Source organism: Gigantopelta aegis, chromosome 5 (genome assembly GCF_016097555.1).
Source record: "Gigantopelta aegis isolate Gae_Host chromosome 5, Gae_host_genome, whole genome shotgun sequence".
NCBI lineage: Eukaryota > Metazoa > Mollusca > Gastropoda > Neomphalida > Peltospiridae > Gigantopelta > Gigantopelta aegis.
Genome location: NC_054703.1, coordinates 7,614,960 through 7,631,032, shown reverse-complemented (window position 1 = coordinate 7,631,032; position 16,073 = coordinate 7,614,960). Strand labels below are relative to the sequence as shown.

General features: G+C 34.0%; 1 protein-coding gene across 8 annotated transcripts in view; it reads right to left on the bottom strand.

The window, feature by feature from the left end:
- Positions 1 to 16,073, bottom strand: part of LOC121373230 (protein couch potato-like) — a 237,592-nt gene that overhangs the window by 43,627 nt on the left and 177,892 nt on the right. For all 8 annotated transcript variants that reach the window (XM_041499719.1, XM_041499721.1, XM_041499722.1 and 5 more), the window contains exons 3-5: positions 13,279 to 13,332; positions 11,966 to 12,028; positions 8,662 to 8,800 (exon numbers count right to left, since the gene is read on the bottom strand). In XM_041499719.1, coding sequence (XP_041355653.1) covers positions 8,662 to 8,800; positions 11,966 to 12,028; positions 13,279 to 13,332 — 256 coding nt within the window. The remainder of the gene's footprint in view (positions 1 to 8,661; positions 8,801 to 11,965; positions 12,029 to 13,278; positions 13,333 to 16,073) is intronic.

The window sequence follows — 16,073 nt, the reverse complement described above, 5'->3', positions numbered from 1 at the left end:
CCCCCCACCCTCAATCAAAGAAGTTGAAGTGAGTGCTCTACCAACTGAGCCCCTGTCTAGATAAGGACTTACTGTTCCACAACTGATCATGGCTCCTTGGGGACATGTAAGACCAGCTCACTGATTTCTCCCTCACTAACAACTAACCCTTAACCCACTGTCCTCAACAGACAGCCCAGATAGCCGAGGTGTGTGTGTCCAGGACAGCATGCTTCAACCGTAATTGAATTATAAGGACAAAACTGTAGTTAAACTTAGCAGATTCTCACACTGTTAGTTGAAGAGCATCTTGGATTCATACACCATTAGATATAATATAAAACATAGGTGGATTTCACATCCTAGCTTTGAATATTTAAATTGAATGTGTCAACTGATGTGATCTTGAATTAATTATTGGTGTTGCTCAAGCTTATATACATGCTTGCTGGATGACAATCCTTCTGCCAATAGTGTGCCAATTGTAAATTGTTAGTTGTGCTATACTGCCGACATGTTTATATGCATGTCAAGGGGGGTAACTGTGCAAAATGACAAGGGGAGGTAACTGTGCAACATGACCCCCTGAAATGCAACAGCGACAGAATTGTAAAACCTAGAAAACAAGCGTCATAAAATAAGACATGTTAAAGACTCCATTCTCTGCAAACAAGTGTAATATAAATGATAACAAATCAAGACTTGAAATAACTGTAATACAAACCAATAAAAAATCTCACAAATAACAAGCATTGTGATATACATGTATAACAAAATATTGAATTTTATATTCAAATTAATTAACTTGTAGCCACTGACTAATGTCTGCATGCAATTTGAAGTCCAGGGGCCTAATTCACAAAGGTCTCTTAAGCTCTGCTAGACAACAAAGCATCGTCTTTGCAAGTCTTTTAGCATTGCACTGGGAGATCGCAAAGTTGTGAGAGTTTAGTGAATTAGGCCCCAGATTCCAAAGTTTTCAAGTTATTGGTAATATATATGAAGACTTCATTTCCAAAACACTACATATAATTTAATATCATTTTGAGGAAAACATGGTTTTGCTCGAACATAAAACAGCATACATAGTATCACACAAAGTTTTAACATTATGTTCAGTAGGCATTGATAGCATTTTTATAGAAACTTTATGGTTGCATCAATGAATTTGACTAATATGATTATACCTTCAATGCTAACTTCAAAATCTGAAAAACGTGTATTTTTGGAAATGAACTTTTCATATGTAGGTGAAAACATGATAGCTGTTGGAATTAATTTTCTTCTTTCAATTTTTGCAAACAAGGTTATATTTTGTACCTCTGTTTTCATTAGAGCTAAAATTTAAAAAAAAATCAATGCACTATAATATGCATGCCTATACATGTAGCTTTAAAAACGAAATTCAATTTGAAGCATATATTTTCAACAAATGATTGATGCAATAAAAATCTATTTTTTTAAAGTATGGTTGCCATGGTAATTAGAAGTTATTGTAATCATAAACAAGACAAGCTGTGGACACTTACATGTAAGTTTAAATATTTAAATTTTAAATTTAAATTGTGTGCTTTTTTTTTTTTTTGCTTTTTTTTTTTTTTTTAAATCCCTCTTGGCTCTCAAAATGTCTTTCATAACTGAGGTACTTTAATGTTCTTGACAATTTATGCAAATAACTTTATAATTACTTCTAGACAAAATGATACAAGTACCGTATATCTTCGCCTGTAAGTCGATCTCGGCTATAAGTCGAGTCCCTAATTTCAAGCCCTGAAAACGTATTTTTTTATTGACCCGTTTATAAGTCGACCCATGAAAAACTACTTATAAATATTGAAATATTTCTTATTTTCAGCACATGAGAACAATAATATTTGAACAAAAGAAAATTATTTTACAAACTTCGGTTTTCACGTTTTGTACATCGCAATATGATCACAATCAAACTATCATTATTACATAGCATCAAAACGAAATATTCCCTTAGTAGAGAGTGAAAGCTGTTGATGTTACTGTATAGTACTGTACAGATGGTTTTGTGCACAGACAACAACTTTATTTATAAACACTGACAACAGATCACTACGATAAAACTGAAAGTATCACGTTTTGCCGCCATTTAATACATGTAAGGAGGATAACTCTGGAAACTACACTGGTTTTTGTACCAAATGATGTGTGTCCCTATTGCTCTAGATAAGTGAACTGCAGAGATCAGTCTATTTTAAGGGACAGCTTAGTAATATTCATGAAGTTAATCACCGCCAAAACATTGTTTGAACAACCATTAATGCCAGTGACCAGATTTTAAAATAAACTCGGGCAACAGGTAGTTAGTATTGTTTACATTTTTACTATTAATGACTGTTAATTTAAAAGTGGACTGTTGTCTTGGCATGTGAGTGAGATCGTACGCCTTTTCGCATAACCAAAACCGTTCTAATGCCCAAAAAAATAGGTTATAAAAAATAAATGTGTCAAATTAACATATTTGAGTATAAATACATGGCATACTTCAACAATAAAACTTGTAAAATAATCCCCAAAACAGTAATATTTTTTGGTGAAATTTTTTTACCCTCTTATAAGTCGACCCCCCAAGTTATAAAATAATTTTTGGGTGAAAAAAATTCGACTTATAGGCGAAGATATACGGTATGTATGGTGATAATTATCACACACATGTGGGGGGTTTTGTGATGTTTCTCTGGCCATTAAAACCTAATGATGTAAAAAAAAAAAAAAAAAAAAAAAAAAAAAAAAAAAAACGATAGAAAACAATAATAATTTTTAAAATTCAGATATGTAACTCAATGGTGCTACAAGTGTAATGTGATACATACTTGAAATTATAACCTAAACACAAGAGAACATAGAAATACGGTTTGAGACCCAAGCGATGCTGGATCAGTCTAACCAATAACACCGGAAAGTGTAATGTGATACCTGATTGGTGTAACCTAACCTTCTGCTCCAATCCAAATCAATGTGACCAAAAAAGTGGTGTTATGGGAAACCAAGCAGACGAGATGTGATATAAATGTGAGATTTTAGATTCCGGTAATGGTGTCAAAATGATAAACTATACTTATTTATCTGTGTCTAATGGAAACGGAATTACAGACTGTTCTAATACTAAATCTTTGAGACGTTAAAATTGAGTCAAAATTGAGTCGTAATAGAGTCAAAATTGAGTCGTAATAACATGGTGGGGAATTTTTTATTTTTTTTGAAAAAAAACAACAACCTAAAACCCCACATTATTTTTAAATTTTGTTTTGTTTAATAACACCACTAGAGCACATTTATTTATTAATAATCGGCTATTTGATGTCAACCATTTGGTAATTCTGACATACTCTTAAAGAGAAAGCCCACTACTTTTTACCATTAGTACCAAGGGATTTTTTATATGCACCATCCCGCAGACAGGATAGCACATATCACAACCTATGATATACCAGTCGTGGTGCACTGGGTGGAACAAAAAAATAGTCCAATGAGTCCACTGACGGGGATTGATCCCAGGCCAACCACGCATTAGGTGAGCGCTTTACAACTGAGCTATGTCCCGCCCCCACATTATTTAACACAACTGCTGTTCTTCATTAGATTAAAAATATATAAATCAACTATTCTAGTACAACAAATGTTCATTTGAAATCCATCACTGAAAATAATATGGTTGCATATATACCATATTATATCAGCACTTTTTATACTAATTCCTATACAAACTATAAACAGCAGAAAATGCATTAATATTCATCATTGGTTTAAAAAATAAAAAACCCACCTCAATGTTTCAAGGAAATTATGCAAAAAATTAACAAAAATAATACCAGGTGATTGGATTGATTACATGCACATGATAAAGTATTTAAATATCTATTTGGATTTTTCTGATAACAAATATTTTAATATCGGTGTACAATTAAACTTTCAAAAATAAACCTATATGAGAGAATATGGCATAATCTATCCATCTATCTATTTATTTTATTGATCGATTTATGGGGGAGAAACACACACCCCACCCCCCAAAAAAAAACCTTAACCCCAAGCCCCCATTCTGCTCCTCACAGTTTCCAACTTAACCCCAAGCCCCCATCTGCTCCTCACAGTTTCCAACTTAACCCCCAAGCCCCCATTCTGCTCCTCACAGTTTCCAACTTAACCCCCAAGCCCCCATTCTGCTCCTCACAGTTTCCAACTAAAAACTATAAAAAAAATCAGTATTTTATGGGCACAATTAAAATTTTAAAAATGTCTCGTTATTTTATGGACAAGATTAAAAAGTTTTTCAAGATGTATTATTTTGCGGACATACGTGTAATTAAAATAAAAAAGTATTGTATTATTTTGCAGACTAAAATTTAAAAATGTCATATTATTTTGTGGGCTTAATTCAAAGAAAAAAGTGTCATTATTATTATTTTGTGGGCATAATTAAAACTGTATGGTGCCTGGCAATAAAATAAAAAAAAGCAACAAGAGTTGAAATGAAATTGTTAAGAGCCAAGCGGGCATGCAGAGGACATTGTGATATTACACACATGTATGGCACTTGGAGCGTATTGTCAGATGGCTAGGCGGCCATCTTGTTTGTTAGGTACACCACTGTGGTTACCGTGGAGATGTGCGAATTGTGAGATGACTAGGTGGCCATCTTGTTTGTTAGGTACACCACTGTGGTTACCGTGGAGATGTGCGTATTGTGTGATGGCTAGGCGGCCATCTTGCTTGTTAGGTACACCACTGTGGTTACTGTGGAGATGTGCGAATTGTGAGATGGCTAGGCGGCCATCTTGCTTGTTAGGTACACCACTGTCGTTACCATGGAGATGTGCGATGGTGCTAACTGAACACAAGTGTCATGCGTCTACTTATACCAGCAGGTTGACCACATTATAAATAAAGGGGTGTTTTTTTTCTGGGGGGGGGGGGGGGTTGTTAATTATTATTAAAAAATAATTTTTTAAAGTTTAAAAGTCATATGATTAAAATGACACCAATCACTGAGCAATAGTTTATTAAACTAGCTATGGTAATTGTCTTAAGGGTTACAGCTAAAGGTGTGGTTTGGTCGAGATATAATACCTATCGTAATATACTTAACTTTTCTCTTCCATAGATAAGTGTTCAATTCACTTCATGAAGTAATATATGCTTTGTACTTGATTTTCAGTTTATTTTGTTTCCACCACTAGAGCACATTGATTTATTAATTAATGGCCATCAAACATTTTGTAATTTTTTACTCTGAGTTCTAGAAGAAATCTGCTACATGTTTCCATTACTAGCAATGGATCTTTAATATGCACATTCCCACAGATGGGATAGCACATACCACGGCCTTTGATATACAGTACCAGTCGTGCATATAAATTGGTTGGAACAAGAAATAGCTCAAATGGACCCATCAATGATGCAAGTCTAGATAAAACCAAATCTAGACATACTGTGTTGTTGCAATAAATATCAAGCTGGCTTCTTTTCTCTGTTTTTTTGTGGTGTTTTTTCGGGGGGTGGGGGGCGTGGGGGCTTCAAACTCATTTGGTCTATTGTTTTCCAGTCTAAACCATATCCAGTTTCAATTACAGTTGCTACAAATACATCATCTGTCTACATGACAATGTTTGATAATAGGATTGACATTTCCGTTAGAAAAATAGTCAGTGACATATTCACTGTATTATTTTTATGTCTCGATATACTAATTTACACAATTACAACCTACCACTGGGATGGGCAATCTCAGTGCAGTGCTAATGTTTTAATGATTGTTGCTAGCTTATCTCCAGCATTTGATATTTATAGGATATTAAACGAGTGTCAATATCCTGTTTATGTCCCAAGTGAAATCATTTTCAGCTGTCATGAGCTTCAGCCAGTGACAATGAAAACATTTTCACGAGGGACATAAACATGATATGAAATGGTAGCGAGTTTAATATCCTATTTATTACCCATAATTGATCTTAATTCATAAAACTCAACTCTTTGGGTTGACGTTCCGGCAAAATTGTAGTGCGCCAATCAAATAGAATAGAATAGATAGAATAGATGTTTAATGACACCCAAGCATGAACAATACATCAGCTATTGGATGTCAAACCGGTAAATACAAACTATGAAGATGTGCCAATCGATAACGTCATTGTGCGATGTCGAAGTGTTACGTCCCACTTGGCGTTCTAGTGGGATGGCGAGACATAACCCAGTGGTAAAGTGTTCGCTTGATGCACGGTCGGTCTAGGATCGATCCCCGTCAGTGGACCCACTGAGCTATTTCTCGTTACAGCCAGTGCTCCACGACTGGTGTAACAAAGGCCGTGGTATGTACTACCCTGTCTGTGGGATAGTGCATATAAAAGATCCCTTGCTGCTAATCGAAAAGAGTAGTCCATGAAATGGCAACAGCGGGTTTCCTCTCTCAATATCTGTGTGGTCCTTAACCATATGTCCGATGCCATATAACCATAAATAAAATGTGCTGAGTGCATTGTTAAATAAAAACATTTCCTTCCTTCTAGTGGGACATATCACTTTGATATGTACCAAGATAGTATTAACCATATGGGTAATAAATTCCTATATGGAATTGTGTCAATTCTCAAGCATCCAGGCTTTTTTCTTATTTTTTATCACCCAACTGGAATCCCTAATGACATATAATGGGCAAAACTAGCCGAGTTGGTCGTGAAACAAACCATTAAAATCTATTAAGATAATTTTCAAAATGATCGCGGATGTTATAAAAACAAGGATAATAAAAATAAAAAATTAATGTCTTTCTATAAAACATCACATTTAAAAAAAAAGAACTTGGGGGAAAAATTACATGGGAAGAAAATGTTATCTAAATTACCAACAATCGATTCACAAAGTGGGAAATAAAAAATTACAAACTCTCAAGAAAGTTAATCTCATATGGAGATGTAAAGGAAAGAGGAAAGGTTTTATTTAGCGACGCATTTAAAACTAACATTTTAATCAGACATATGGTTAAGGACCACACAGTGCTGGCAGTTGGCAGTCTGAGCTTAGCATTAGTCTATAGCATGTTTTATATAACGATGCACTCAACACATTTTATTTATGGTTACAGACCACACAGATATTAAGAGAGGAAACCCGCTGTCACCACTTCATGGGCTACTCTTTTCCATTAGCAGCAAGGGTTCCTTTATATGCACCATGCCACAGACAGGGTAGTACATACCTCAGCCTTTGTTACACCAGAAATGGAGTACTGGCTGGAACGAGAAATAGCCCAATGAGCCCACCGACAGGAAAACGATCCTAGATCGATCGCGCATTAGCCGAGAGCTGTACCACTGGTTTACATCCCACCCCATCTGTTTGCATCAACCGATTTGTTTGTGGGTTTTTTTTTTTTTTTTTTTTTTTTGGGGGGGGGGGGTTCACCAGATTTAGCTCTAACTTACTACAGTCTTGTTGTTTATTTTATTTTTAGGTTTTCTTAGTTAGTATGTGGTCAACCTGCTTGAAGACTGACTGGTGCTTAACATCATGTAATTAATTGACCAGAAAAACTGCTTTGCATGGGACCAATGTTTTGCAATAGTCTGAATATTGTGCGGTATTTTCAGTTACCTATATTGATATGTTCAGAAGAGCGGGCCTGAAAGAGAAAGTTGCCCAATGATTGTGACAAGTATCACGAGAGCTTTTTTTTATTAAAATTTTTATTTATTTTTTTACAAATGTTTTTTTGATCCACAGTTTAATTAAGTTGTGGTTTATCAGGTCATCATTTTTTTTTTTTTTTTTTTTTTTTTTTTTTATCAACAGTTTAATTAATTTGTGGTTTGCCAAGTCAAAAAATATCAATTTAAATTAAATTTGGTTAATATATTTCATAACAAATTTGTCCAAATGCTACTTATTAAGAAATAAAATGTTTGTGAGCCTTAATTCCTTTTTATTGCATTTTGTCTGGAAAGAATAAAATGAATCTGGTTATTGACTTCAAATAAAATCGTTTAATTTAAAAAAAAAAAACAATTAATCAACTTAAATCTTGTAGATTAAAATGGGTTTTTTTGGTTTTGGGTTGGGGGGGTTCTGAGGTATTGTTTGTTTTGTTGTTTTGTTTTGTTTTAACTTTCTTCCTAAGTTTTTTTAAATTTATTTTAAATATAAACCCCCAGTTCTGAAGACAAATGTATGTGAGTATTACTGAACATACATACAGGTATATATATTTCAATTAAGAGATATCTTTTCATATCAATTATCCATAAATATATGTAGTACCATACTAGTCATAAATGAGTTCTGTCTATGAAGGCTATTTTATACTGCTAAATAAGCATTTTACTAATTTTATTTTAAAAATAAATACTGCTAAATAAGCATTTTACAAATTTTATTTTTAAAATAAATACTGCTAAATAAGCATTTTACAAATTATATTTTAAAAATAAATACTGCTAAAAAGCATTTTAAATTTTTTATTTTACAAATAAATACTGCTAAAAAGCATTTTACAAATTTTATTTAACAAAACAAATAATATCAGCACATCCATTTTTATATATAACAGCCACAGATAATTCAGACAGTTAGAAAGCAGCAGTAAAGAGAGAATATTATAATTAAACCACGACAAGGCAATCAGATTGGTTGACTGATGATTGACAGGTGAGTACTCACGCCCTGTTAGTGGGTGTATGATTGTCGGGTGAGTGGCGGCTGGCTGGGGTGACTGCTGTTTGGGTTTCGTAACTTTCGTATTACTCTTGGCAAACTCCAGTCTCAAAGTCTGTGGTAGATCGGGGTCAAACCGGACTCCCTGTAACAAAATTAGCATAATTTATTTGTATTACCCTTGGCAAACTCCAGTCTCAATGTCTGAGGTAGATCTGGGTCAAACCGGACTTTCTGTAACAAACTTCGCATAATTTATTCGTATTACTCTTGGCAAACTCCAGTCTCAATGTCTGAGGTAGATCTGGGTCAAACCGGACTTTCTGTAAAAAACTTTGCATAATTTATTCGTATTACTCTTGGCAAACTCCAGTCTCAATGTCTGAGGTAGATCAGGGTCAAACCAGACTCCCTGTAACAAAATTAACATAATTTATTCAAACATATCCATAATATCACCCATTTGACATTAACAGAATCTATGACTGTTGTGAGGTGTAGATATGACATTTTCAATCCATAATATCACCCATTTGACATTAATGGAATCTATGACTGTTGTGAGGTGTAGATATGACATTTTCAATCCATAATATCACCCATTTGACATTAATGGAATCTATGACTGTTGTGAGGTGTAGATATGACATTTTCAATCCATAATATCACCCATTTGACATTAATGGAATCTATGACTGTTGTGAGGTGTAGATATGGCATTTTCAATCCATAATATCACCCATTTGACATTAATGGAATCTATGACTGTTGTGAGGTGTAGATATGGCATTTTCAATCCATAATATCACCCATTTGACATTAATGGAATCTATGACTGTTGTGAGGTGTAGATAATAATAATAATAATAATAATAAATTCTTTATTTAGTGAGGGTAACACAGTTAGCAAAAGCTAATCTTCCCTGAGGCCCTCAGGTACAAACAATACAGAATTACAATGCATACATTTATGAACAAATAGAAAATACATATATGGCAATAAACATATGTACAAATGATATTATTTTAGAAAATATTTCTTGAGTCTATATTTAAAAACAGCAGTATTTGGCGATGATCGGATAGCTTTAGGCAATTTATTCCAAAGTACTGGTCCAGAGTAACTGAAAGCATGTTTAAATAAAGACATTTTAGGTTTTGGAATTAATAGATTTCTATCCTCTACATTTTGAAGGTTGTAGGGATTGTTTTCTCCAACATATATTAATAAGTTTGAAAGATAGTTTGGGGCTTCATTGTATAGACATTTATAAATTTGTAAACATTTGTGATAGTGGATTCGTGTTTCCACTGTCATCCATTTTAAATAGTGGGGCAGATGGAGTAATAGGATCTACATCTAATATCATCCTTGCAGCTCTCTTTTGCAGTTTTAGTAAACGTTCTAATCCATCCTGATTACAGCTTCCCCAAATTACACAGCAGTAATCGATGAGTGGTAAAATATACCCATTGTAGAAAAGTTTTCTTGCATCTAAATTTAAATACCTAATGATTTTTGATAACAGATACAGACGTTTAGAGATCAGGGAACACACATGTTTAACCTGATTTGTCCATTTTAAATTATTATCAACTTTAATTCCTAAAAGTTTTTCGCATTCAGTGTGTTGCAGACGTTCTGAATTTATTATAAGAGAAATATCATTTTGGATTGTAACTTTTTGTCTTGTTCCTATAGTCATATATTTGGTCTTTTTTGTGTTTATGAACATTTTATTATAGGAACACCATTTTTCTACACTATTCAGATCTTGCTGTAGTTTATCTTGAATTTGAGTAACAGTTTTCCCTGACATGAACATTGTTGAATCATCTGCATACATACTTGTGGTACAATGTTCAATGTATAGTGGAAGATCATTTATGTACAGTATAAATAGAAGAGGTCCTAGTATGGAACCCTGTGGAACACCATAAATAATGGATTTAGGTTCTGATGTTGCCATTCCAACATTTTCAATCCATAATATCACCCATTTGACATTAACAGAATTTATGACTGTTGTGAGGTGTAGATATGGCATTTTCAATCCATAATATCACCCATTTGACATTAACAGAATCTATGACTGTTGTGAGGTGTAGATATGGCATTTTCAATCCATAATATCACCCATTTGACATTAACAGAATCTATGACTGTTGTGAGGTGTAGATATGACATTTTCAATCCATAATATCACCCATTTGACATTAACAGAATTTATGACGGTTGTGAGGTGTAGATATGGCATTTTCAATCCATAATATCACCCATTTGACATTAATAGAATCTATGACTGTTGTGAGGTGTATGTTTTTGTGAGGGCCGAGGTGCTATCAATTCCTTGTTGCTGTTTGTTTGTTTGTTTGTTGTTGTTTTAAATTATATATATATATTAGCCATGTTAATATGGCATAATATCACCCATTTGACATTAACAGAATTTATGACTGTTGTGAGGTGTAGATATGGCATTTTCAATCCATAATATCACCCATTTGACATTAACAGAATTTATGACTGTTGTGAGGTGTAGATATGGCATTTTCAATCCATAATATCACCCATTTGACATTAACAGAATCTATGACTGTTGTGAGGTGTAGATATGACATTTTCAATCCATAATATCACCCATTTGACATTAATAGAATCTATGACTGTTGTGAGGTGTAGATATGGCATTTTCAATCCATAATATCACCCATTTGACATTAATAGAATCTATGACTGTTGTGAGGTGTATGTTTTTGTGAGGGCCGAGGTGCTATCAATTCCTTGTTGCTGTTTGTTTGTTTGTTTGTTGTTGTTTTAAATTATATATATATATTAGCCATGTTATAATGTTAAATGAGTTTAAAATGAACTACAAAATTGTTATCATCATGATTAAAATTGCATCTCTGTACAAGGCTGATCAAGTTAAAAGGATGTTGGATACATCCAATACAAGAGACAAGGATACATATACAAGAGAAGTGCCGAGGACACAATATCATCATACAGTAGGATCACTGTCAGTGCACCAATTAGATTCATTTCACAAATCTATAAACCTACTCTAGACAGAACTCTTCTCACCTGTAAATCTTGTTAGGCTATATATTTGAATTCTCACCTGTAAATCTCGTTAGGCTATATATTTGAATTCTCACCTGTAAATCTCGTTAGGCTATATATTTGAATTCTCACCTGTAAATCTCATTAGGCAATATATTTGAATTCTCACCTGTAAATCTCATTAGGCTATATATTTGAATTCTCACCTGTAAATCTCGTTAGGCTATATATTTGAATTCTCACCTGTAAATCTTGTTTCGCTGTTTCGGCTGACACTCTGGATGAGAAGGTAACAAAGCCGACTGGCTGTAAATAAACAAACTCAATAAATGAAAATAATTCTCAATCAATTCACCTGATGAAAAAAAACGAAAAAAAAAACAAACATTTAGCAATTACAGGTACAGGTACAGGTACAGGTACAGGTACACAGTCACATTAAATACCATGGATTCTGTCCAAATTAACTTACTTTTTGTATCTCATCGGTATTGTTTTTATACATACATGAGCATAAAAAACCCACATCAGCTTATTATAGCAATTAAACTGTGAAAACAATGTTTACCTTCCTGTCTTACAGATAGAAGTAGAGCAGAGCTCCTGTTAAGTCATTCTAATAAAAAGTATTCAACTTTTTGCAAATGGCTGCTTTCTGTGTATAAATAGATGTTTTCCATTTGCAAATGGCTGCTTTCTGTGTATAAATAGATGTTTTCCATTTGCAAATGGCTGCTTTCTGTGTATAAATAGATGTTTTCCATTTGCAAATGGCTGCTTTCTGTGTATAAATAGATGTTTTCCATTTGCAAATGGCCGCTTTCTGTGTATAAATAGATGTTTTCCATTTGCAATGTCTACCTTCTGTCTATAAATAGATACCTTCCATTCACAATGTCTACTTTCTGTATCAACAGATACTTTCCATTTGCAAATGGCCGTCTTCTACCTATAAATATATGCCATCTATTTGCAAATGTCTACCTCCTGTCTATAAATGGATGCCCCATTTGCAAATGGCTGCCTGCTGCCTATAAATAGCTGCCTTCTGTCTATAGATAGCTGCCTTCTGTCTATAAATAGCTGTCCTGTCTATAAACAAATGCCTTCCAATTACAAATTGCTGCCTTATGTCTATAAATAGATGCCTTTTAATTACAAATGCCTGCCTTCTGTTTATAAATAGATGCCTTTTAATTACAAATGCCTGCCTTCTGTCTATAAATAGATACCTTACAATTAAAGATGGCTGCCTTCTGTCTATAAATAGATGCCTTCTTATTACAAATGGCTGTCTTTTATTTTCAAATATTATTAAAAGCAGCCTCTTACTTACAAATAGGAACCTCCTTCATACAAATGATTGCCTCTTTTCTACATATAGCAACCTTCTACTTGCAAATAGCTGCCTGCTATACCTACCTACAACTGGCTGCCACCTACAAACGAATGCGCTTAAGAGATATATACAACAGTAAAGTTGAGAAAGCAAACTAAGTACTAGTTATTATATGTCTGTAGGTAAAAGCCTCTGTGATAGTACTGTGCATACTTACTGAGGTGTTTTTGCCATTTTTATTGGTGACCTTTAGAAGTGACCCCTCGTAACCCTGCAAAGAAAAAGGTGCAGTGAGGAGGCTGTGAAAAGGCTGGTCCCGATGACCGGCCCTGTTCGCTTTTTTTTATGGCAGCCTGCAGTGACCTTGTGTCTCTGTTGAAAACATCTACATGCGGACAGCCTCCAGAGGACCAATCAGTGTGCTCGTGACAGACATGTGACAGATGAGTGATGTTATAGTCCTTAAAGTGACTCGTAAATAGTAGGACCATACTTAACAACAAAAAAACACACCCACTTTGATACATTGTAGTCATTTAAATTCACACAAAAATACCCCCAAAAAGGTATATTTATATTGATTTGCTTTTGTACTTTTTATTATTTGTTTTTAATATGGTTTTTGTACCAAATTCAAAGAGTTTTATATTTACAGTAATTTTTGCTTTTAAAGTAAGAAATATTTAAATAAATCTGACATTATATATGTATATATAAATATTGTTTTTATACTACATTTATTAGAATATTTTTTTGCTCAATCCAGGACTGTAAATCAAGTAAAAAAAATAAGTAGGTTAGGGAGATGTGGGCATAAACCAAAATCACACACTCACTAAGTAGACAAAAAAGTACACTTGTTCATATTTGGGGTTTTTGTTTGGGGTTCTTTCTTCTTTTAAAAAAAAAATTTGGGGGGGGTTTGGGGGAGGGGCAGTTGGGGTGGGGGTGGGAAACTGTCTCCCCTCCTCCAACCAGGTATGACCTTTGTAAGCACATCCCTTTTTTATCACATCATTAAGAAAAACACTTTGAACTATTAATTTTAAATAAAAAATATTTATCTAGACTTTCTAAATAAGATTTAGACTTTAAAATTCTGCCTTAATTTATAACCTTGCTAGTTATTAAAAGTGTCTCTTTAAAATCTTCAAGAAAAACACACATTTTAAATTGTACTTTCAACATCTGGTTCAGTGGTTTGTAATTATGATCAGACTTGTCAAACAAATTATCATAATACAATAATATCTAGACTAAGAGTAGATAATTACAAGAAGAAAATATCTGCTTATCAGTAAATAGTTTTCTTTTAGCATCTTGTTTTCATAAAGGTCATATTTAGAAACAGAAAATTGTGAAGTTTGTACACTGGGCAAGCCCTGGAAAATGTAATCTGTAATCTGTAATCTGTCCTTTATGTAAAGTTGCATCTGTTTACATTCTAAATGAGTTAAAATTATTATCAAGTTTTATGTCCCAAATAAACTAATATGAAATATGAAAAACAGTTTATAATATAAATGTCAAACCAATTATTTAAATGTCGGAAAACTAATTCTTATATCTCTTCCTTTTACTCGGTAACGACGGCGAGTCAAAAATAGCTTTGACGTCATCATAAAATTAACACCCATTGTCTAAATGATGACTATTATACTGATCACTCGCTCATCTATCATCTCCGTCAGAGTGACACTGATTGGAAAGGCTGGTAATGAAAAACAAAGAGATGTGAAGTTTATCTTGACAAGCCTCATACTGAATTCTTTGACATTTCATACACACTATGCGTTATACTCTTTCATATTTCAGTTTTTATTTAAAAACAAATCACTTAACTGTTGTCCATTGAAGCAATAAAGTTCAGACTGTACTGTTTTCAAAACAGATCTTAATGGATCTTAAGAGAGTAAAAACAAATTTCATTAAAAGCTCATTAAATTGATCATGAACAAAAATGTCTTAAATTTTTGTTTTTTTTGTTTGTTTGTTTGTTTGTTTGATCCACAAGAATGATTGAAATGAACCTCAGCCAACCCTAAATTAAGCAGTCACCTACAAGATTAGAAAAAAGGAAGAAAATGTTTTATTTAACGATGCACTCAACACATTTTATTTACGGTTATATGGCATCAGACATATAGTTGAAGACCATGCAGATATTGAGGGAGAAAACACACTGTTGCCACTTCATGGGCTACTCTTTTCATTTAGCAGCAAGGGATCTTTTTTACGCACCATCCCAGACAAGGTAGTACATACCATATCCTTTGATATACCAGTTACAGTGCACTGGCTGGAATGAGAAACAGCCCAATGTACCCACTGACGGGGATCAATTCCAGACTGACTGTGCATCAAGCGAGCGCTGTACCACTAGGCTACATTCCGCCCATTACTAAGAGGGTCTCGTGGGTAGCTATTGTCCTATTTGTCCTATATTAGATCATCTAGGAGAACATTAAGATGGCTTTATAAGATGAGATGACTGCTATAATTTAAGTAGCTGAACAAGTGATTGGACTGTTAATTAATAGCCTGTTATCACTTCTCCATGGTAAATGATTGTGTGCAGCAACATAACAAGGCCAATAATGCAATTATTCCAATAATAAATAAACCGATAACGCGATGTACATCAAGTGGATTTTCACTTGTGTTTTGAGTTTTGTGTTTTCAGAAATGAGAAGAGTTCAGTTGAGAGGCTTATTACATGATGAAGTGAGAGTCGGAGAGAAACAAAAAATGACACATGAAGTGATGAGCTTGTTTTTGCTGCATGCTACGTAGGCACCAAATCGTCGTGGTAACGTTTGCCGTGGCGGCGACATCTTTCCATACTCACAGCATTGGGCTTGGGCATAGCCTTCCCCATCACTTTTAATAAACCGTTCTCAAAACCCTGCAATAAAGAAAACAATCGTGATCCTGAACAATCGGTAACCATGGCAACAGCAATATCCGCCCCCTCCCCCACCATGATGGCTGAGGAAACGCAAACAAGCAAGA